The 22,437-nt window shown below is 44.4% G+C and overlaps 1 protein-coding gene across 12 annotated transcripts in view; it reads left to right on the forward strand.

The window, feature by feature from the left end:
* Positions 1–15,376, forward strand: part of TNRC6B (trinucleotide repeat containing adaptor 6B) — a 261,927-nt gene extending 246,551 nt beyond the window's left edge. For 11 of the 12 annotated variants that reach the window (XM_027107723.1, XM_027107726.1, XM_027107725.1 and 8 more), the window contains 2 exons: positions 2,065–2,204; positions 3,153–15,376. In XM_027107723.1, the coding sequence (XP_026963524.1) occupies positions 2,065–2,204; positions 3,153–3,540 (528 nt within the window). In that variant the 3' untranslated portion in view covers positions 3,541–15,376. Of the gene's footprint in view, positions 1–2,064; positions 2,209–3,152 lie in introns of those variants that run through there. The other variant, XM_027107732.1, reaches the window with a different exon arrangement.
* Positions 15,377–22,437: the final 7,061 nt, after the last annotated feature.

The raw sequence follows: 22,437 nt of genomic DNA on the forward strand, positions 1-22,437 counted from the left end.
TAACGTGAGGAACTATCTGGAACTGGAACGGCTCTTAATCTCCATATCTAATCAACTCAGCTGAAAGCCCTGGGTTATTTATTTAGCAAAGAGTTGACTGACGTATGGACATTTTAAATAACCATCCTCAAAACATGCCTCATTATTTCTAAGTTGTCGCAGTGCTGTGGGTGTAATATGGTTAGGATGAGAGAAGCAGTGTTAAAAGGAGCCTGTATTATCGTATGAAAAATAGTAAAGGTACAAACTACTATGGATAAGATAAATAAGCTACAAGGCTATATTGTACAACACAGGGAATATAGCCGATGTTTTATAACTATAAGTGGAGTATAATCTATAAAAATGTTATACACTTGAAACTAATGTAATTTTGTAAATCAACTATACCTCAATTAAATTTTTTCAATTTAAAAATAAATAAAATAAAAAAATAGTGATTTCATTTGTATATGTATATAAATGAATATAGGCGGGCTTCCCTGGTGGTGCAGTGGTTAAGAATCCGCCTGCCAATGCAGGGAACATGGGTTCGATCCCTGGTCCGGGAAGATCCCACATGCCACGGAGCAACTAAGCCCATGCGCCACAACTACGGCGCCTGTGCTCTAGAGCCCACGAGCCACAACTACTGAGCCCACATGCCACACATACGGAAGCCCGCACACCTAGAGCCCGTGCTCCGCAACAAGAGAAGCCACCACAATGAGAAGCCCACGTACCACAACAAAGAGTAGCCCCCGCTCGCCTCAACTAGAGAAAGCCCGCATGCAGCAACGAAGACCCAACACAGCCATAAATAAATAAATTTATTTTTTTTTTAAAATGAATATAGGGATTGGCTGTGTTTGTGTTAGAAAGAATTGATTCATTTTAAAAATCAAAACGACCTAATAGCAGACATCTCACTAATCTGAGTCATAGCTTAAAAGGAGGTTATAAGGCCACATTTTGGGGGACCTGGATAAATTTACTTGTCATCACCTACAATTTATTTATAGGGCGTCTATCCCAGAAAAGTCACTTGTGGTATATACTGACATGCTTATATAGTCAATTGTCATTTATAAAACAATGCCAAGAGCTTTTGTCCCATCATTTTCTGTAAAGAATTACAGTGAAACTGCCGGTTTTCATCCTGTAGGGTTTCCATGGTAAAACCACAGAATGTTTCCACTGCTGCCGCCAGTAGCACAACTTTTTAAGGCTATTCCAGTAGTAATCTGTTTCCCTTCCCAAAAAATGAACTGAAATGTTGCACTGAGCAGCTTCAATAAACCTAGTAAAGATCTTGATACAACTAAATCAGAGTGAGTAAAGAGATTTGTTCTCTAAGTCATAGGTGAGGAAGGGCAATTGTCCCTAATCACTGAACACCCTAATGCTGAGAGTCTGACTAGGGTGAGCAGCTATAAAAAAAACCATTGGTCACGCTGGCTGAGGTCAGCAGAAGGCACTAAGAAGTAGGTAGACGTAGAGTCTCTCCTTGAGATGACGAGAGTAGGAGTAAGGAGACATCAGAATCATCTGAGCTGGGTCAACCGTCAGCATTCTGAATCGTCAGGTGGTCAGCAGTGCCTTTCTTGTTTGTGTCTTTTCTCTGTAGCTTTTTGTGAGATTGGAAGAATGTTACATGAGTAATCATGCTCAGAACTTTGCATGTTCTCTTATATTCTTATTTGGTTACCGTCTTATTTCTGCTTTTTAAGGCTCTACCAATCAGTATAGGTTTACTTGTTTACCTCTTAAGGAAAACAGACCACAGGTTGAATCATGTGCTTTTGTTTTGAGCTGTATTTATACAAATTTTTTATCTGCAAAATGGCCACATTAGATCTGAGCCCAGTGCTTTGAATATCTTAAGATTTGCCTTGAAGACCTCTGTATTCAGTGCAGTCTTTCCCTGCCTCGAGTTCTTCATTTGTCTCTCCTAGACTTATTTAGTACTAATGCTGTTATTTACGAACCGGAAGTCCTTCTCATTCTCAAATATAAGAAAGGTCACTTGACTTCCTTTCCCACCCCATCACCAGTTTTTATCTCATGACTGTCATTACTCTTTAGATTGATGGGTCAACCTTGAGAACCATCTGCATGCAGCATGGCCCACTGCTGACATTCCATCTGAACCTAACCCAGGGCACCGCCCTGATCCGATACAGCACCAAACAGGAGGCGGCCAAGGCCCAAACTGCACTGCACATGTGAGTACCCAGCCTACGCTCACTGAGACAAACATGCATGAAGAGGCACATGTGAGTATTCGGGCACCTGCTTAATTAAACAGAGATGCACGAGAACATGCACACAAACGGCATCCTGACATGAGCAACTGCTTGAGTGCCGAGGTGGCTGATCTCTTCTACTTACGTAAGCATGGATTGTCCTGTTTGTATCCGATAAGCAGAATTCCAAAAGTAACAGATTTGTGAAGCAGGGAGTAAATTTTTAGTACCATGAAACAAACCCAGTATTGATGAAATGTGAGACGCTGTAAGTGCTGTCCCTTTTCATAATAGGGTCTATAGCTGCTTTCTTTGGCCTCTCTGTGGGTGATGATGGATATTGTGGTCTTAGTGGTAGCAGGGGTTCTGCCTGAAGTAAGTGGGGCTGGATCAGACTCTGGCCATCCTCTTCCCCGCCACTGTCAAGGTGGTGAACAGGAGGAACTGACTCCCCGTGGCTGCAGATGCCATGACAGAAAGGTACACACGGAACAAGCAAGTGATGGGGAGGTCAGGCAGTGAGCCCGGCCCTGAGACGAAGCAGCACTTTAGGTGCCTGGAGCTGGGTCACCTTGATGTTTGGGGCTGTGATCTTTTACCCCCAAGGGGGAAAAAAAAAAAAAGAGACGACATTTTACTTGACATACAAATTCCATGTCCCAAGGGATATTGATGTATAATATTCTCCAGTAGTCTTTGGATATCTGGAGATTGAGTGATACGTTGTTCTCAATCAGTACTTCTCAGTCACCTCTTGGTTAAAATGCAGGTTCCGATCCTGTGATTCTGAAAAGCTTCCAGGGGAGGTGGAAGCTGCTAGTCAAAGGACCACACTTTTGAGTAGTGAGGACTCAAAATACTCAGTCCCTATGCATGCTTTTAGGAGTTTCCTCAAATGCATAGCTCTTTCCCTCCCCTTTTTTCCAGGTGTGTGTTGGGAAACACTACCATCCTGGCTGAGTTTGCCACTGATGATGAAGTTAGCCGCTTTCTGGCACAAGCTCAGCCCCCTACCCCTGCGGCAACCCCGAGTGCACCCGCAGCGGGTTGGCAGTCCCTGGAGACCGGCCAGACCCAGTCAGATCCCGTCGGACCTGCTCTGAATCTTTTCGGTGGGTCCACAGGGCTCGGGCAATGGAGCAGCAGTGCTGGTGGCAGCAGCGGGGCCGATCTTGCTGGCGCTTCATTGTGGGGACCCCCAAACTATTCTTCTAGCTTGTGGGGAGTCCCGACCGTGGAAGACCCCCATAGGATGGGCAGCCCTGCTCCTTTACTACCTGGTGACCTTCTGGGAGGAGGGTCGGATTCAATCTGAACTTAGAACTTTCAACTCTGACCTCGTGACCTTTTTTGGAACAGCAGCAGCACTAACTTGACCTTTTCGTTTTTTTTTTCAACTTGCAATAAATACATTTTTAAAAGGAAAAAAGAAAACGGAGAGAGAAAAAAAGGTGGGTCATTGACAGACTGTCTGAGCACATAGTTGCCTCCCTTATAACTTCAGTTTTTTCGTTTGGAATATGAATCCAAAAAGAGAACATATCACTCTTGAAATACTTGAATCATGAACGCCAACCTAGAAAGACAATGTGAAGCAAGTACACATACCATTTAAATTTAAACACAAAAAAATTAAAAAAATTAGTTTCTAGTTTTTCACTTTTTTCATGTTATATGGAAGTTGTTGCTAAGAAACATATATACTGAAAAAAAAATAGCTTTTTAACTTTGTTTGCACTGGGTGTGTTTCCGTCCTTAGGTCTACCATGTTTGGGAGGGAGGGGAATTCAAAAGAATTGTTGGGGTGGGGGAGGGAAGACTTGACGGAGCCTCACTTTAAAAACAAAAACACAAAAAACCTAAAAAAAAAAACAAAAAAAAAGAAAAAAAAGAAAAAAATTGTGATTGGCTGGTTGGTAAATACCAGTGTGTTCTGGCACATGTAACTGCCCAGGCATGCTCGTTCTGGTATGTGTGTGCACGTGTGTTCATGTGCATTCGCGTGCATCCTTCTCTCTGTCTCTCTGTGTGTGTGTGTGTGTGTGTGTGTGTGTGCGCGCGCGCGCGCACGCGCACGCGCCTGTGTCCTCCTCCTCTCCCCATCCTGATTTCTCAGAAAGCTGCATTGCTGACAGTCCGCAGGCTGGCTGGCCGGCCATCTGCTTTTTATTTTTATTTTTATTTTTTTTAACTATGAGAACACAGGAGCACGAGCACCTCGGGGAGCCACTGCTACTGAAGCCACCCCGTTGGGCTGTATTGAGATGAACAGAGTGCTTTTTAATGAGGAAAGCAGGGAGCTCCTTTACATTTGCAAAGTAGCCCGAGCGTGAGTTTTCTGTCTCTTTTCTTTTGACCTAGCAGTAGAGTGGAACACTGCCAAGTCCCCAAAACTAGGAAAGCAGGAGGTACCTCTTGGAGCAACTGTGTGTTTATTTATTTCTGTTTTTTTGAAGTAAGTGGCTAGTAGTAGGCACATCTGAATATCTGTTAAATTTCATGCTGGCCTTTTCATTAGTCTGAATGGGAACAGACAGTAAGGTAGCTTTTAATGATGTGATGTCTCAAAAGCAGAAAAACTGTGTTCCCCCTTTGTTGTGTAATCGGGTATGAGAAATTGGTCAGAAAGTCAGGTAATGCTGAATTTAAAATTTCTATTGTTTCTCTTTAACATTTTACGAGAACAGAAAAAAAAATAAGTTGTGAGCAGCCTCCTGCAAGCATCCGCAGCTCCTCCCTCTCTGCCCCCTTCTTGCTGAGCGTTACCTGTGCCAGGCCGTGGCGTGTTACAGCACCAGGCCATCACTGACAGAAACGTTTACTTAACGAATGTTCTTAAACCAGTGTGTACTTCAAGCGTTTCCTTTTGTTTCTCTGTGTTGTGTATTTCCTGTGTATGTGGTTTTGCTTAGGCAGGTATAACTTAGCAAAGACTTAAGTATTGCACCTTTTTTTTGGTTTTGACCTCTTTTTTTTTCCCTTGTAATGTTGCTTTTTTTATTTCGGTATTTAAAGACTTTTTTTTTTTAAGCATCAATGTAGTAGTACTCTGGGCCGAATAGGGGGCAACTTTTAATCCACAGTTATCACCAACATGTATGTACTTATGTTGGAATCAAAATGTATCAAACTGCTTTTTGTGAAGAGTTACAGCAGACCTGAAGGGTACCCCTTTATACAAAACAGATGGCTGGCGGGGCGGGGGTGGGGGGTGGGGGGGGGGGGCGTGTGCCGGTAACGTGGTAGCACTTGTGTGGACATCCCAGTCTGCATTATACTGTTTAACATAAAGTGCCGACATTCTGTACCAGCAAATACCTGCCCATTCCAACCCTTGGTGGGAGCAGACCTCTACTGTCCTCCGTAACTTGCTGCTAGTGAGGACAAGGGAGTTTTTCTTTCTTTAGCATCTTCAGTGAAGGATACAACAATGCCTAATAATGTATTTGACTTTTAGCTTGTGTCTGTGGGTGGGTGGGTGGCTGTGTATAGGAAAAGGCAAAAACCAATTATTTGCATTTAAGTGGTTTTGTGAGACAAAGAATGGGAATTCTGTAGTCCTCTCAGTTTACTCTGTTGATTATAAACCTAGCCTCAGAAGAGATTGACGTGCGCAGCCCAAGCGAGTGCTCGCTCGTGCAAGTCTTTATGAACCCTTTGTGGGCAGGTGGTCAAACTTGAGTTTCTAGCGTTGGTTTGGTCCCATCGGATGCCTTTAGAAAACTAACTGTGCCCTCCGGTTTTCATCACCACGATGCCCCTTCCACTTCTGCCCATGCACAAAATGTCTCCTTCGAGCCCCACCGACTGCTCTCTGCCTGGGGGCGCAAAACCCTGGCATGTGTGGTGGCCTCCAGGTGAAGAGCAGCTGTGTTCACACATCTACAGAAGGCTGAATCTGAGTGTCCCTGGGCCGGGAGCATGTCCTGAGGCTCACGCGAGCCAGTGGTGACTGTCCACTGCCGCTTTTGGTTCCCTGGCATGTCCTCCCCACCCTCCTCTTTTCCTGCCTGTTGATTCCTTGACCTGCACTATGGGTTAGTTGAGTTCCTTAACGATACTACGGTGAAAGCCGGGTGCTAGAGCCCCTCTTGTTTACAAGACATAATGAGGGATTTGAAATATGTAAAAATAAACATGAGAAGCTAAAATGTTCTTCCATCATAAGCTTAAAGGGAAAAAAACTGAAAACTTAAAAAAAGACCAAAAAGTGCATATATATATACATATAAATATATATTTTAGATGAAGACTAACTCTGGGAGCATTTAACAGTGTTTTTTGTTTTTAACATTTATTTTCCTGCTTTAAAATTTGCAAGCATTCTCAGGAATTCTAGGGTAGGAAGCCAGATTTTGGAAGATGGTTTATTTAACCATATCTTATCCTAGATAGACGGCTGTTTCTTTCCTGTTAATAAACTTTTACAAGTTCCTGAAACTTCAGAAAGTTTAAACAATTTTTACTTAAAATGTAAAAAGAAAAGTCTCCAAACATTATTGTCATACTGGGGATCACACATTTTAAAACATGTAGAAAGAAATATTTTTTAAAAATTATCAATTTAGCAGCAACAGGTAAATTCACGAGCTTAAAAGATATGGGAGAAGGATTAAGCTTTATAAGCGCTCTAGCATGGATTCATTGGAAATTGTGCATAATTTAGTGGGAGAGTGTTTGGTGTGTATAAATGGGAATGCCATCACTTTATTCCTTTCCGTTTAAGACTGAACATTTAAATCTCCCCTTGGAACTTTTGATTTTCTTTAAAGGAACCTTTCACCCTGTCTCCCCAACCCCAGCAACAAAAGAAAGGATCAAAGAAAGAAACAATAGCTTAAAAAAAAAAGTAACTCTAATCTGTAAAGTAGTACGGTTGGATTGCTGAGAATCTATGTAAAGAGTTAGGAAATATAGGTTAATAATTTTTGGAACAAATTTAAATGTAGGCATTACTAGAGAAAAAGTATCTATGGACTGTTCTGTTAATGAAGAATGTCCGTCTTACCTCCGTTTGTTAAGGGAGGAGGAGAAAGTAGAAGAATCTAATAAGGAACAAGTGGTTTTACTTTTTTAGCTCCCAGCTACCGTTGTGCTCATTTTAATTGCTGTTCTGAAGATCTGCTGCTTAATTATCCCCATCCCCCAGCAGGAGATGCGGAGTATTTCCTTTCGGTTTTTGGTGATGTTGAATTCTCTTTTTGTATTCCCTCCTGGGCCAGGGGTTAGAATTCCCAAGCATGACCACAGCTTCTTTTAAACACCTAAGCTTCCCAGTGGGAAAGAAACTCCTGCTCGACAGGTAAAGGGAGTGGGTGGGGTTGCTGCCTGCAGTTTCTCTGAAACCGCTTTAGTGCCTTCGTACATACACCCACACCTCCTAAGCAGGAGGAACTCGTGCGTATGTGCATGTGGTCCCGTCGCTCCAGACAGTAAGACGCTCACCCGTTACAGAAATTGGAGTGGTTCTGGACAGGCCCCAAAGGCAGTGGGCTAAAATTAAAGTCATTAAAGAAACAGAAATCGAGGAAGTATGCTTTTATGTCTTGATAATGTGGGATACCAAGATCCTTCCTTGTGCTGTCACCCTTTGTTACTGTGTATCAGCTTCTCCGGTGACAACTGCAGTGACTTGGAAAGGCTCTGTGTCGGGCCTTTAGAAAGGGGTTCCTGTTTTTCTGCTCTTCTCCTTTGTCTCCTCCCTTTCCCATCAACTCCCTTTTTCTTGACCAGTTGCTGGAAGCTTTGCTTTTTTGGTTGTCAGTGACCTAAGAACAGGATATAGTGAGTATGTAATGGAAGAGGAAAACTTTTCTTTCCATGGTATTCCTTGGCAAGAGCCATGTCTGCTGAGAGGTTAGATGGCTTCAGTACACTTAGAAAATGTGGCGGAAGCATCTTCTCTTCCACTGCATTCTGGCATGGGTACAGGGGCTTGCTGGTGACCTCTCATTACATGGATTTACTTCATGAACATTTTGATCATGTAAACTTGAGCTTTCCAATTCTTACCAGTTTCCTGTTTTTTTTAAACACTTGATTACTAGTGGCCAGAGGTATCCCACTCTCAAACATCATGAACTTGGTTTCTGTCTACCACGAGTAGCCAAAAGGAAAGAAGCACTAGAAGGGGAAGGGAAGGCTTCCATCAGACCGGAGACCTCTCCTGGCAATTAAGATCCAGTGCCATGACCTAATTTTAGGTGTTTAAAAAAAAAGTACAGATCTCCTAGACACTGTGACGAAATGGATGGTCCATGTGGCACCTCTGATCCCCCAAGTCCCCAGCCCTTGGTATTTTTCATTTACAACATTCACGGAAGTTAACGTAGCAGTGCTACAAGTTAAGGTTCCAAAGCACATCCTTCCGTCGGCGCCCCCGTAAATCAGCGCCGCGCCTGCATTGCCATTCAGTCAGCGTTATTTATAGCAACTCGATTTTCTATTACTGTGGCTCCTGTTCTAAGAACTTTCCCACCTCTTCTGACGTGAATGTAGCAGAAGTTAGCAGTTGGCTCTTCCAGGTTCCTGTGGGTTACATGTCGTGTGTAAGATATGCAGAAAGAAAGAAAAGAAAAAAAAATTACTGTCGAAGAATTTGGAAGACCTGTTATTAATATAGCTAGCAGCAACTAAAATTTCACAGGCTGTTAACTAGTTGCAAGTATTCACTCTCACTTTCACCACTTTATGCGGGGGAGGGGGGCAGTTTTTGTAAGATTAACAGCCAGATTCCATATCGACCTCAGATGCTGCGTACTTTTTAGTTTTATTTTTTCTATTCTGCCATCTTGACTGTTAAACAGAATGAAGATGTCTGTGAGCTGAGCAGAATGCTTAGGCCAAGCCTGTTCTCTGCTGTGTAAACAGGATGTTTGCAGCAGACTTGGCTGTAGTAGCCATCTCTAAGATTAGGGAACAATTGAGTCTTTATGTTGAAAAGGTCCCCTTCTTCCCCCATCCTCAGAGTTCAAATTCAGCATACAACACTCTAGGTTATTGTTTTGAGTTTGGGTTTTTTTCTTTTACTTATCTATAAGGTCTTTAGGAGTAGAGATACATTTTTAGCTGGTTAAAAAAAAGAAATCAAACCTGTTCTTCTCCAGTGTTTCGCCAAGTTTTCTCACACTTCACGTCTATGCATTAACTACACTTCTTAGTGTTACTACAAAGAGAAATCTTATTGTTTTCCCTCCCGTGAGTGTACAACTAAGGCTGCGTGCGATAGTGCAGATGAAAATAGTCTGGCCCATGTGTATAACCTCAGCAGTTAATCAGAAAACGGAGTGCCCTTCCCCTCAGCTGCAGAACTGCACCACAGCCTCTCTGCTTTCTTATCCACAAGTACAGGGTGTCCAAGCAGTCTAGAAACAGGCAGGTGTATACAATGTTGTCAAGGACATCATCAGTCTATTACAAAACAGAATATTATCTCTATTTCCAGATTTAGTGCACACCCTGTGATAAGGCCTGTAGGTTTATGGCCAGTGCCAAAGGTGTGTGTATTTTCAGAGATGGTCCCCATTTGTCAATGATGGCGTTGTTTTCTTGACCTGAAATTTGACAAAGGAGGTACTGGCATCACATTCTTCATTTGAAATAATTATCAACTTCAAGAATCTATGAACATAGTAATAACATAATTAAAATTGAGCAGTGACCCTGCCTGCTTCAGCAGAGGAAAGAGGCCACAGACATGCACAGGATGGTGAAGGGAACACCGGTCAGGAAACAGGGCTACACCCCACCGGCTGGGCATCCGCGCCATCCTCATGTTTACGGTCACTCGGACTCGATCTGGACTAATTACCAAGTATTCAAACATTTGAGTGGTTTTTTTTGTTTGTTTATTTTTTGAGTGGTTTTTAAACTGTCAGTCTGTTACAATAACCTCCAACCATCACCAAAATAAAATAGCAAAAGTGATAGAAACTGCCAGTGTTTGCCTCACAGAATTTAAGTAATTTCCTCTTCAGTTAGCCGTACACCTGAATTTGTTTTTAACGACAACTGTGCACACCGGGAAAAACGGTACTGCCCTGAGCAAAAGGTCTCTGCAAAATTCAGCTGTTGGTTCTTCATTGTGACAAACGCTTGTTTTGTTCATGGGAGGAGAAAGGTCAGAAAGAGGCAAGAAGCGTTCTGTTTTAAATTGAAAAGAAATAGTGTTTCCCTAAAGCACTTTGTGCCTCAGTTTCACTTTCAAAATATAAATCACTGTTTTGAAAGTAAATTCCCAATTGGAATTGATCCATTTTGAGCCAATATTAATTAGCTGGGATTGTTCTTCTCAAAAAGTGAAAGTCCTCTTTGCTGCTGCTGGTGAGCAGCAGAAGAGAAACAGTGGAGTAGCTTCCGATGTTGTGGGGCGAAGTGCTTTCCTTCCTTTCTGGTCCCCCGCTTCCCTGGACCTCTTACTGCATCTGGCGGTCCTTCTCCTTGGGGTCCTGAAAGGCGTGCACAGTCCTCGGAGGGCTGGGTTGTGAGAGGTGACGGGATGCCAGGAGCCACTTCGCTGCAGGACCAACCTGACAGCAGAGCTTTATGGAGAGGAAGAGAGTATATCCTGCGTGTGTTCGCCAAAAATGAAAAAGGGGACTGTTTATACAAAACAGAGCAAAAACCTTTGGAACCCTTAAAGAAGTTACATACCTTTTAAAGGTAGTAGAGTTTTTCACCAAGTGATACATTCAGCATGACACTTCTTGCCAGACGTTTCGGGATAAGTTAAAATATATGTGTTTAAAACACCACCCCAACCCCCCCCCCCCTTTTAATTTTGTCCAAGGAATTACTTACTTAAGTGTAGTATTTCTGAATGTGCCTTTGTGAGTTCAGAGACCGTCTGTTTTAGGAAGAACCTACCCATTGGGATAAAACAGAAAGACGGTCAGCTTGGTCTTTAGGGAAGTCGGCATTTCTCCGGACCGACCCCGGGGCGTTTTAATTGCACAGTGTAGAGTCGTGGGGGAGAGGTTCCGGGACTTGGGAGAGGGGATGACGAGGTGATGATGCACAGATGACAGAGACCAGGTTAGTCCAAGAGTGCAGGTTGAACTTAATCTCTCTGCATTGCCTAGTCTTCTTCGTGTTTATGTGTGTGCGTGTGTGGCTGTGGCTGTGGCTGTTTTAGTCTTTGTTTTCCCGTAAGCACTGGAGAATTGAAATATGGTGATGCTTGTGACACACTCGTGCACGTCGAGAAGGCTTTTCTCCCTCCTGCCTCACGCACGGCAGGCGGCGCGTTGCCACCCTTTGAGTCTGTGTCCTGAGAAGGCAATTCTTTTCCCAAATGGAAGTCACATAACGTTGCTGTTTGTGCAAACAGGGTATCACACACGAGGAAAAGGCTTTTGAGAGGATAAGATTGATGTGTTTGTGAAAGAAAAGAGAAAAATCTGCAATCATATTTTATTTCTTCAGAACTATTATAGTTAAACATAGAAATCTGCAGTGTCTCTTCCTTTGTTTCACGTTTGTTTTAAACAATTCCACCTCTTCTCCCCACTCCCTCTCTTTTCTAAAGAGAAATCAAGTGAATGCTAAGGGCCATTTCCATAATTCCTCAGAACTCCCCAAAGAGGAAAACAATCCCTCCGCAAGATTCCTTCAGCTTCATTCAGGAAGACACAGGGAGGAGAGATGCTGCAGCTTCCGGGGCTTCACTCTCATTCCTCTCTAATGGCCTTGAAATGTATTATTATGCAAATGTGAATTTTGATACTGAATTTAAGAAGAGGTTGTTGGATTTTTCTTTTTTCAAAAAAAAAAAAGGTCCCATATGTGGTCATCATTGCTTCTTTACTTTGTAACGTGTGAATTGTAACTATGCATTCTGCAAAGGGGGGGGTGGGAGGAGAGGGCAGAAAGGGGAAGGAAGTAGCTTTGTATCCTTGTTCTACAGTTTCTGTGTCCATGGTATCCCCTCAAGCTGGCAGGGAAGGGGAGTGAGAGTAAGAAGCGGTAAGGTCGGCCCAGTGAGGTAGAAAGAGACCTGTGAGTCCGGCCTGGCACTTCCTGGGGGGCCTGCAGTCCCTACCAACCAGTGTGGTATGGGATCTCCATCCTAGCCGTGCAGTGTCAGCCTGGTGCAACAGGAGGGCCCAGAAGGCCCCCGTGTTTTCCGGAAAAAAGTGCTCACCCTGTCCTGAACTCAAAACCCTTTCCAGCTCAGGAAACCTTGCCTCACTCGTGCTGACCTTAATCTTTATGTCATTTCAAAAAAAAAACTCCTCCTCCTCACTCCGTTTTAATTTTTCTTTCTCATTTTTAAGTGAATTTAATTGTAAGGAAACTTTCTTGCTCTACGGGGAAGAGGTCTGTTGCTTGACAGGCAAACAGGGCAGCTCTCCCCTATCCACTACCCCTCCGCCATATGTGACCTCTCTGCTTCCCTTGCAGTTACTAAGCTGTGTGTAGCTAGTGAGCAGCGAGGTGTTTGACACGGGAAAGCCCACAGCCTCCTACTTGTCCTGACAGCATCCCTCTGTTGATCCTTCCTGCAGTCAGTCGTGGCCCTTGCATTGCTCTGGTCTAGGCGTTACTGGCAACACACAGTATCGGAAGCAAGAGACCGCCGTGCCTGGAGCCAGTGTTTCCCTGCAGCAGTTTTGCTGTTGATGTTCACAGTACTGTAACTAGTAACAGACTTGATCACAGTCTCCTCGTGCCCCTGCAAGCCTGCACAGGCACGATCTCATCAGGGTTCCAATCTGTTAGATTGCCTTTAGACAAAAAAGAAAACAAAAAAATAAAATTCTGACGTTTCAGCTGTCTAACACAAAACAATACCTCGAGGTACATTTCCCCTGCAGTGTAGACCCTTAACTCCCCTCCTTTTCTGACATCGGTGGGTTATCCTTGGAAAAATATGAACATGTAGATAGCGGGATAACTTTTACAATTTTTCTTTGCTGTGAAAGTAACCCTAAAATATGATGTTTTCCACTTCTTTTTTTAAAGCCATCAGAAGTTTCAGATCTTATTCTTTCATGTTTAAGAAGAGAAAGCAGAACAGGTCAGGGGAGTGGTCTTGCATTTGTGGGGTGATGTTCTCTCCATTGCCTCCCATACACAGTGACGACAGACCAGTGTTTAAACCCTGCTCTGAATAGATGCCATCTATTCTAGCTCTAGTTCCAGGGTAGGGAGTGTCTGGATATCTCTCTTCCAGAAGATCCATCCCCTCCAGGGACTCCAGAATGTTTTCTCCTGAGACCTTGAGTTCTCAGCCTTTCTTGGTTCAAACACACACACACACACACACACACACACACACACTTTGAGTAACTGAGTAGCATTCTGTAGATCATAAAGAGAATCAGTCCCTGGCATTTCAATTTTGTGCTGTAGAATTCATAGCCGTGTCACTTTGCGATGCTCTGGAAATGAATTGATTTCTTACTTAGAAGGAGAGTCAGCTGAGATGTGCAGGCAACCTCCCTGAAAGGCCCGCGCACCCTCAGGTGTCCCTCCCTCCACAAGGCTTGAAGCTGACTTTAGGGAGAGGTAAATAACGAGTGCTGCTTGTAGGGATCTGTCAGCTACTGCTCTCCTAGATTTGGCCGCTCACGAGGCAGGACCAGAATAGATCGTTTTGAATAGCTTCTTCGCAAACCCCCTAGCTCCTCCCCATCTTAAAGATAAACCCTGTATCTTTCAGGAAGCCCTTTTTAGGTTGGGCTCACTGATCTTTGTCTACTGACGACTTCCTTTGAGGGAAGAAGCTTGATGATAAATGCACGCATATCCACCACCCACCTTCTGATCTGGGCGCTGTCGACCTGTGAATTTTATTTCTGTTGTTTGTGTGGAAGCCCTTTTCTATCAGTCTCCTTCCTCTGGTCCCTCCTGAGTTTTTCCTGCCCTTCTGTCCCTCTGCGATGCTCCCAAAGGGCTCTGCTGATCTCTGCACTTCTGTCCTGGGACACTCCCCCCCACCACCCTTTGCACACACCAGTGACCAAAGTGTGTCCAGTGATCTCACAGAAGACCTAAAAAATGGTGCATGCACCATGAATGTGCTCACAGAGACACGTGCACAAGATTCTGCACCCTTGGCCTTAACCTCAGTATGACTTAAGGTGCAGGAACATTTTTAACAGGTTTTAAAAAAACAAAAAAACCCTTCCCAGAGGAAAAAAAATAAGCAGATGCAACGGCTCAACCATGCCCACTCCTAACGCTCCACTATTTGCTTATGACTTACTCTGTGCCCACCCCACCCCTCCCTGTTTCGAGTAACCAAAAACAGATAACAGAAGCAACCCGAGGAGAGGTTTCTGGACTATTTTCTCTTTCTCCATTTAGATGGAGATATATATGCTGCTTTGGGTTCCATAATCCTAGGGGGCTATGTTTACATAGTAAAATACATCCTACCAAATCAGGAAACTGAATATGGGAATCTCTGCAATGAGAGTTAGGTCACTGATGGTGAACAAGAGAAGTGAGGGCCCTGGGGGATGGTGCAGAGGAGAGACGGAGCAGTGCCACCTGACGGCCTGGGACGTGTGGCTCCTCCCTTCGCTTCTCTCCTTGTCCCCTTTCACAGAAGGTGCAGAGAAGGGCATCAGAAAGAGGCTGGATCTTTCAAAGGCAGCTTTCCAACTTTGCACACAAACAGGTAACAGGAAGGTACAGCAAAAATCCTCTCATCTGAAACACTGTCCGCAGAAACAAAACCTGTAAACATGACTAAATAGCTGCACAATTTTGATGCTCTCTGCAAGTTACCTAGAAGTGTTTTGTTTTTCTTATACTTGAAATAGCTTTTACAATGTTATTTTGGTGGCTTTCTTTTCTCTCTACTGGTGGGCCATAGAGAAAGTGGATGATGGGATTTAAGGAAGTTTGAGGGGAGAAAAGGGAGGCTATGGCATTGTCTTTTTTTTTTTTTCTCTTAAACATAGAGGTTTAATCAAACTCCCATATGTTGAAATTGCTCCTCATATGACTGGTTTTACATGGACACAGAAACTAGGCACTTTAGAGGTGCACTTGCATGGCAGGCTGGGCCCCCCTTTTCTATATTTTATTTTACTTTTTTAGTATAGTGGTACTTAAAATCACTGGTTCACTTAAAAAACAAACAATAAAATGTTAAACTCTACTAATGTACAAATAAGCTGAAAAGTTGCATTTTATGTGTATTTTTTGCCATAGCAGGTACTGTATTTCTCATGCTGGATTTCAAAAAAAAAAGTCAAAAACAAAAAAAACTAAAGGGTGGTCTTTTATTGGATTGTGACAGGTTGAGTAATAAGGAATTAAGTCGTTGTCATTTCATTAAAACTGAGAGATGATGTAATGCATATATGAGTTTTCTGAAGGGTTTTTTTGGGCTTTTAAGCAGCTTATTTTTGTTTTTGTTTAGTTTTTTATTTTATTTTATTTTGGAAAGATATGATTGTATTATGTGCAACTCAGTTGCTTACATTATAACTACAAAATATTTTTGGGTTCCTGGAAAAAAAAAAAAGAAAAAAGACTAATAAATGTGTTTGGCTGCTAAGCATTTATTGTGGTTTCCTGTTTTATTTAGCCAGTTTAATTTGCTCGTCTGTTGAATGTTTGTATTTCTTCTACTGTACTCCCTCGCCCTGCCCCACACATAAACGCTGTCTGACATTCAGCATCTGGACTGGGCCTCCACTTTGTCTATCTTGTCTTGTTACGTTTGTGTTGCCGGAGTTGTCAGGTTGACCAGCCGCTGGTGGGTGTGTGCTCCTTGCTGCCTGCCACGCCGCCGGGTTCAGAGTCTCTGAAAGAAGTTCAGGTTCTCCTGCTACCTTTCGTTGTCATCCCGTTTGAGCCTCATGTGCATCTGGAGCGAAGACACTACAGAGTGGAGGAGGGCAGAGGGATGATGCCTGCCGGGGCTCTGCTGCAGCCCGGGAAGGTGACAGCGTGCCAGCTCTGTCCACGAAGCCACCTGCCAGCGCCCCCGCCTTGCTTCCGGTGCTCACCACTGTGGAGGAGCGGGAGAGCCTTACCCTGAAAGCCAGCTTGTTCCCATCTGAACACTTTCTTACTTACTGTTAGCTGCTAGAGACTCGTTAGACATGTGACCATGCAACAGCGCCAGAAGGGCAAAGGGGAGCAATGGAAGGAAACTAAGACTTAGTAATTCCCAGGTAGTGTCGTGTCTGACTTCATTCTCAGAATGCTGTGTGAAATAGATAGTGGCAAACCCATTTCATGAGGAACTGCCGTTCAGCATAATTTAATCAGCTACTAGTAGATAACACTGACTGATTGCTTCCTATAATATTTACATTAGGGCACTGCTCTAAGCATACCATGTAAATATTCATCACTTAATAGAAACTTGCTTCAGTCACCATGCTAGGAACCCAGATTGGATTCCAAAGTTGTCACGCCAAAATGCCTGGGCTGAAAGACACCTGGAATTCTAAGAAAATGGTCTTAAGCAAGTCTGCTGTACAAAGTGGTAGGCTATATACCATCCAATTCTTATCATAAAATAAGTAACACCAGGAAATGTGAGGTCAGGAGAGGTGAACTAGATGTCAAAAACACCTTGCAGGCCTACCTATATCAAGTAAGTGCTGTATTTGTGGAATTGAGATCATAGCAAAACCTATGAAGACCTTTATCACCAAAGACTTTATTTTAAATTTTGGATATTTAAAAAATGCATAAACGTCTAAGGGGGGGTGTGTTTTAGAACTGAAGATGGTTGTCAAGACTTTAGCCTCTGACTCAGCCCTCTTCACCGCTGCGGGCTCTGCTGTCACCTTAGGTGACTTCAGCGTCCACTTGGAAAATCCATCCTAACTGCCAGCTTTCTGCACTCCTTCCCCCAGTCACCCTGGCCACACGTGCCCATACTCACACCAAATTGCTCCCCTCCAGAATCACTAATTTCAGCATCCTTGACCTTGACTTCCTGTCCTCCCAAACTGGTTCCCCCTCCTCTTTGGCTTCATTTTGACCTCATCAGCCATCCCAGGACGCTGGCCGATTTACTTTCTTCGACTCCATCAGCCCTCTCCTTTTCCTCATTTCCTTCCTAATCCAGTTTAGATTTTATAGCCTATAATTTCAATAATATGGTTGCTAAAATCCCCACTTTGGAAAAACCCTATTTTCTATTTTCCACCAGCAACCAAAAGCAGCACCACTTGGGGAAAAAAGTCACTGCGGGGCAAATAAGGACGCCTGTAAATCTACTGCAGCCAACCAGCAATGAGACCTTGACACTGCCAGCAAGCATCCTGTGTCCGCTGATATGTGGAGAAAATTAGAGGTATCAGAAGAATTTCCCCCCAAATTGCTGCTTCCAAACTATAATCAAGTGAGGTGCTCCCCCTTCAAGTGCTGGTTCCTCCAGTGCTTGAGATCCTTTCCCTTCCTGCCCACTTGGCTACTTTTAACTTCCCATTCTTTTTCTTTTATTTTTTTCGTGGTACGCGGGCCTCTCACTGTTGTGGCCTCTCCCGTTGTGGAGCACAGGCTCCGGACGCGCAGGCCCAGCGGCCATGGCTCACAGGCCCAGCCGCTCCGCGGCATGTGGGATCTTCCCGGACCGGGGCACGAACCCGTGTCCCCTGCATCGGCAGGCGGACTCTCAACCACTGCACCACCAGAGAAGCCCTTAACTCCCCATTCTTCGTTCTCTCTTCACGTGATAAATTGTCACCCCCATCCCCACCCTAAGCTACTCTATGCTCTTGTCCTGCTATATTTTGTTCACAGAACTTAACCACTTTTTAAAATTATCTTGTTTAGTCATTATTATCCATCTCCCTCACTGGAATGTAAGCACCAGAAAGGGCAGAATTCTTTTCCGTGTTCTCCAGCTCGAGCGCCTAAAACCTCTATGGCTTTAATTACCATCTGTGTGCTACGACTGCTAAATTTATATTTCCAACCCTTACCGCTGGGCTCTAGACTTGTAGATGTAATTGTCTGCTCAACATTTTGAAACACCTGGATATCTTAATGGCTCTGCAAACTCAATAAACCCAAAAGAGAAGTCCATCCTGCCTGCTTGTCCCTCCTCCCACCCCATGGTAAATGGCATTGCTAGCCTTTTAGCAATAAAACCTAGAGACCTAGGAGGATCAGTTGAGTCTGCCCCCTTCCTTACTCCCCATAACTAACCCATCACCAAGCTGGATTGATTGCACCTCTTAATCTCTTCCTTTCCTTCTTTTCCTCTGCCACTTAACTTCCTTTGTCCAGGCTAGATCATCTACACCCCTAGGTCTCACCTAGTCCACTGCATTAGCCCAACTGGTTTCTCATTTGGCATTCACTCCAGTTCCCCACCCCCAATCCATTCTACACATAAGAGCTGAGATATTTTTCAAAACATAAATCTGATGAAGTCATCCTCCAGCCTACCACTTTTCGTGGTTTTCTATTGCTTAGAATAAAACCCTAAATATCCTTATTTCCTACCAGGTTCCCGTGGTCTGCCTTCCACCTGCTCCTCCAAATTTACCTCCCTCTCTTTTCACCTTTGCCCTCTCCACTCAAGCCTCATCAGCTGACCACTATATCCCAGTGCCTAGTACAATGCTTGGCACACACTAGGCACCACTGTGAAATGAACGATCCTCATGAGTAACAGAATTTAAGAAACTAGGTATTTTAAAAGCCTGAAATAAAAACAAAAGGATAGATGTAAAATTCCCGATTTGGGGACTTCCCTGGTGGTCCAGTGGGTAACACTCCACGCTCCCAATTCAGGGGGCCCAGGTTCGATCCCTGGTCGGGGACCTAGATCCCACATGCATGCCGCAACTAAGAGTTCTCATGACACAACTAAGAGTCCACATGCTGCAACTAAGAAGTCTGCATGCCACAACTAAAACATCCCATGTGCCGCAAGTAAGACCCAGCACAGCCTAAATAAATAAATATTTTTAAAATAAATAAACTTGCCCTATATTAGGTTCATTAGGTTTATAAATAAATAAATAAAATTCCCGATTTAGAGATGTTGCTTTAGATAACACTGACAACCAGCTGCAAGTGTCTAGGTGGCCTTTGAAGATTAAGAACCAAAATTTTGGGGACCTCCCTGGTGGCACAGTGGTTAAGAATCCACCTGCCAATGCAGGGGACACGGGTTCAAGCCCTGGTCTGGGAAGATCCCACATGCCGCAGAGCAACTAAGCCCGTGTGCCACAACTACTGAGCCCGCACTTTAGAGCCCGCGAGCCACAACTACTGAAGCCCGTGTGCCTAGAGCCCATGCTCCGCAACAAGAGAAGACCCCACTTGCCGCAGCTAGAGAAAGCCCGCGCACAGCAACAAAGACCCAACACAGCCAAATAAATAAATTTACATTTTTTAAAAAAATTTGGAGAAACCTGTGGACTCAGAAGATAAGACTTGCAGACATGCAGTTTCCAAGGGGAGTAAAGGTGGGTTAAATCTTGAGGAAATTCCCACCACTTCCTTTTCCAGGAGTGTGAGAAGGAAGGATCGTCAAAGAAAGAGCAGTCAGAAAGGGAGGAGAATCAGTATACTTTAGTTTTCAAAGCAGGAGGGAGGGGTTGTCAAAAATGCTAAATATTTCAATCAGCCAAAAGGGATGACTTAATACAGGAAAAAAGGAAAACTACTTGACTCAGAAATCAAAATGGTTTAAAGATGTACGTTGGGAAGCTTGCTCCCGGTTACCTGGCCTATCCCGTTCCCTGCGTGTCCACCCCACCCACCCCCACGTAGCCTTTATTAGTGATTCTTTATGCAAATAGGCAAACATATTATGGCAAAGGGACTTCTGAATTATTAGAGGAAGTTACTGGTGATCAATGAGAGTGCAGTTTAGAGGAGACGAGAGGGCAGAAGCTGCGTCACAGTGCTAAGGAACAAAGAAGGGAGGGGAACAAATGTGTTGAATACGGGAGCCCCAGACACTGAGCCTGGATGTCAGCATCTATGTCACCTGCCTTTGCTCCTCACTCTACACCTGCAGGTCATGAGCCGTATTTCACAGGTAAGAAGACCCAAGTGCCAAAAGATTATAAGTAATCGCCCAAGTCACACAGCTAGTAACATCAATGCCAGTTGGTGAAGAGGCGGCCAGAAAGGGCTTTTGTGTTAAGGGGGTAACAGCAAGTGAAGGTGTTTCTATAGTGGAAGAGATATGTGCGTTTAAAAAAAAAAAAAGAAGGGAGGCAGAACGGGACAGATTCGATAAAATAATTGAAAGAGAAAGATCCTTTCCTGAATGAAGAGATTGGAGACAGAAACTCCTATTGGAGGAGGAAAAGTAACAGCAAAGTAGAGCAGAGCCAGGAGAGAGGCTGGAAAACTGAGGAGACAGTAGTTTGCAGTAGTCACCGTGGAAAGCAAGGAGAGTAAACTCAGCACAGCAATGACAGGCCTGGAAGTTGCAGGGAGTAGTCGTCTTCTTTCCAGAATTGTCTGCCCTCATCCCCGAAAGCAATCCTCTGCAGCTCCAGAGGGAGGTAGAAGATGTGAGTGATAAGCCCAGGTAGCTGATGGGCTTCTCTGATGGCCACAGTATTCTGGGATTGGTGCTGCGGTCCATTCTGACAATTCTGAAGCCCAGGTGGAGACATGAAGGATCTATGGCATGAGGACACTGAAGGATGTGAGAGGCTGGGGGAAGAGGAACGGCAATGTCAGGATCTAACTTGTATCTTGGCGACTGTGGGCCTTGTTTCCCTTTGTGCGCTAGGCTCCTTTGGGCAGCATTCATTCACCAAGCGAACATTTACTGAGCACCTACACTACGTTAGGTCCTGTGCGGGATCCACCTGCCAGGGATACGGGGGACCAAGGCAGGCATGATCTCCACCTGCACCGAGTTTGCCATTGATGGGAAAGGCCAACAACACTGAACTGTGGTGAGAGTTATGAGAGACCTATATGAAATCCCAGAGGTGGGGAGGGAGAACACTTACAGGGGTGGTCCATGAGTTTTTGAGTAAATCGTGAAAATTTTAAAGCAGGAATGGAAAGGTGACAGGAAAAAAAGTTATTGTCAAAGACAAGATCTTGGAAGTCTTGAGATCTAATCAGCAGCTTTTAATATTCCTGAAGTATTATGGTTACTGGGAAAGGGGCCATTCACCTCAGCAAACAAGCTGAGAATTCAAAATGGACCTCCCTTCATAGTGAGACACTCAAAAACAGGTAATTTCAAAGCAGTATAGGACCTGCTACTGTAGCACAAAGGAAAGAGTACCTTTGAGTCTGGTAAGAACCAGGAGCCTGGAGCCTATCCCCCTGCACTTAACTCCTAGCTCTTGCCCTTCTACATGAGCAATCTCAAGACACTCAACCTACCCATGCCTTCGCTTTGTCATCTGCAAAATGGGGATCATAATAATGGCGAGCATTTACTGAGCACTTACTCTGCATTGGAGAGCAGTATATTATTTCATTTAATAGTGCCTTAACAACTCAGGATCCTCACATGGACGTAATGAGGATCCCATGTGTAAAGCACTCAGGACAGTGCCTGATGCCCAGTGAAACTTACATAAACGTTAGTGGTTTTATTATTAGTGGCCAACCAGAGGGAAGAGTGGGACCATCTGGGCCTTACGTAAGACGCAGTGACAGAGAGAGGTGTTCCAGGACGGGGGAATGCCTTCACCAAGCCAGTGGTGTGACCCGGCACGGTGTATGCTGGGAACTACACAGCGTAATGGCTCAGAGTCAGAATCTGAAGTCGGGCGGCTCCATTTATTAGCTGGGTGACCGTGAGCAAGTCATCAGCGTCTATGAGTCTCAGTTCTAGCGCTTGCTGAAATCCATTTTTACTGCACTTCCGCGCAAGGGGCTCACTTGGCCCTCAATAAGTGCCGATTTCCCTTGGGCATCTTCCTTTCTCCTCAGAACCGCGCTGGGGGCCAGGCAGGCGGTAGAATCGTGGGAGGGATTAGGCGACAATAATAATAGCAAACACAGAGGGCTTTCTAAGTGAACCAGACATCGATCTGATGATACCCAATCCTCACAGGAATCTTAAAGGCGGGTCTTAATGTACCTTTTTTCAGATGGGGAGACTGAGACGCAGAGCTGCTGAGTAACTTATGAAGCGCTAATCACGTTTCTGGTAAACCAAGAGAAACTCCTTAACCCTCAGCAGCCAACAGCCGAAACTGAACAACCTTGAGGACTCGGGTCTCCCGGAACCCCGGGGGCGGGACCAAGCGGAGGGTGTTCCGCTTCCGGACTTCCACTTCCGTCCTCGGGT

Source organism: Aethalodelphis obliquidens, unplaced genomic scaffold (assembly GCF_003676395.1).
Source record: "Aethalodelphis obliquidens isolate GAN/ISIS:26980383/991018 unplaced genomic scaffold, ASM367639v1 scaffold8, whole genome shotgun sequence".
Taxonomy (NCBI): Eukaryota; Metazoa; Chordata; class Mammalia; order Artiodactyla; family Delphinidae; genus Aethalodelphis; species Aethalodelphis obliquidens.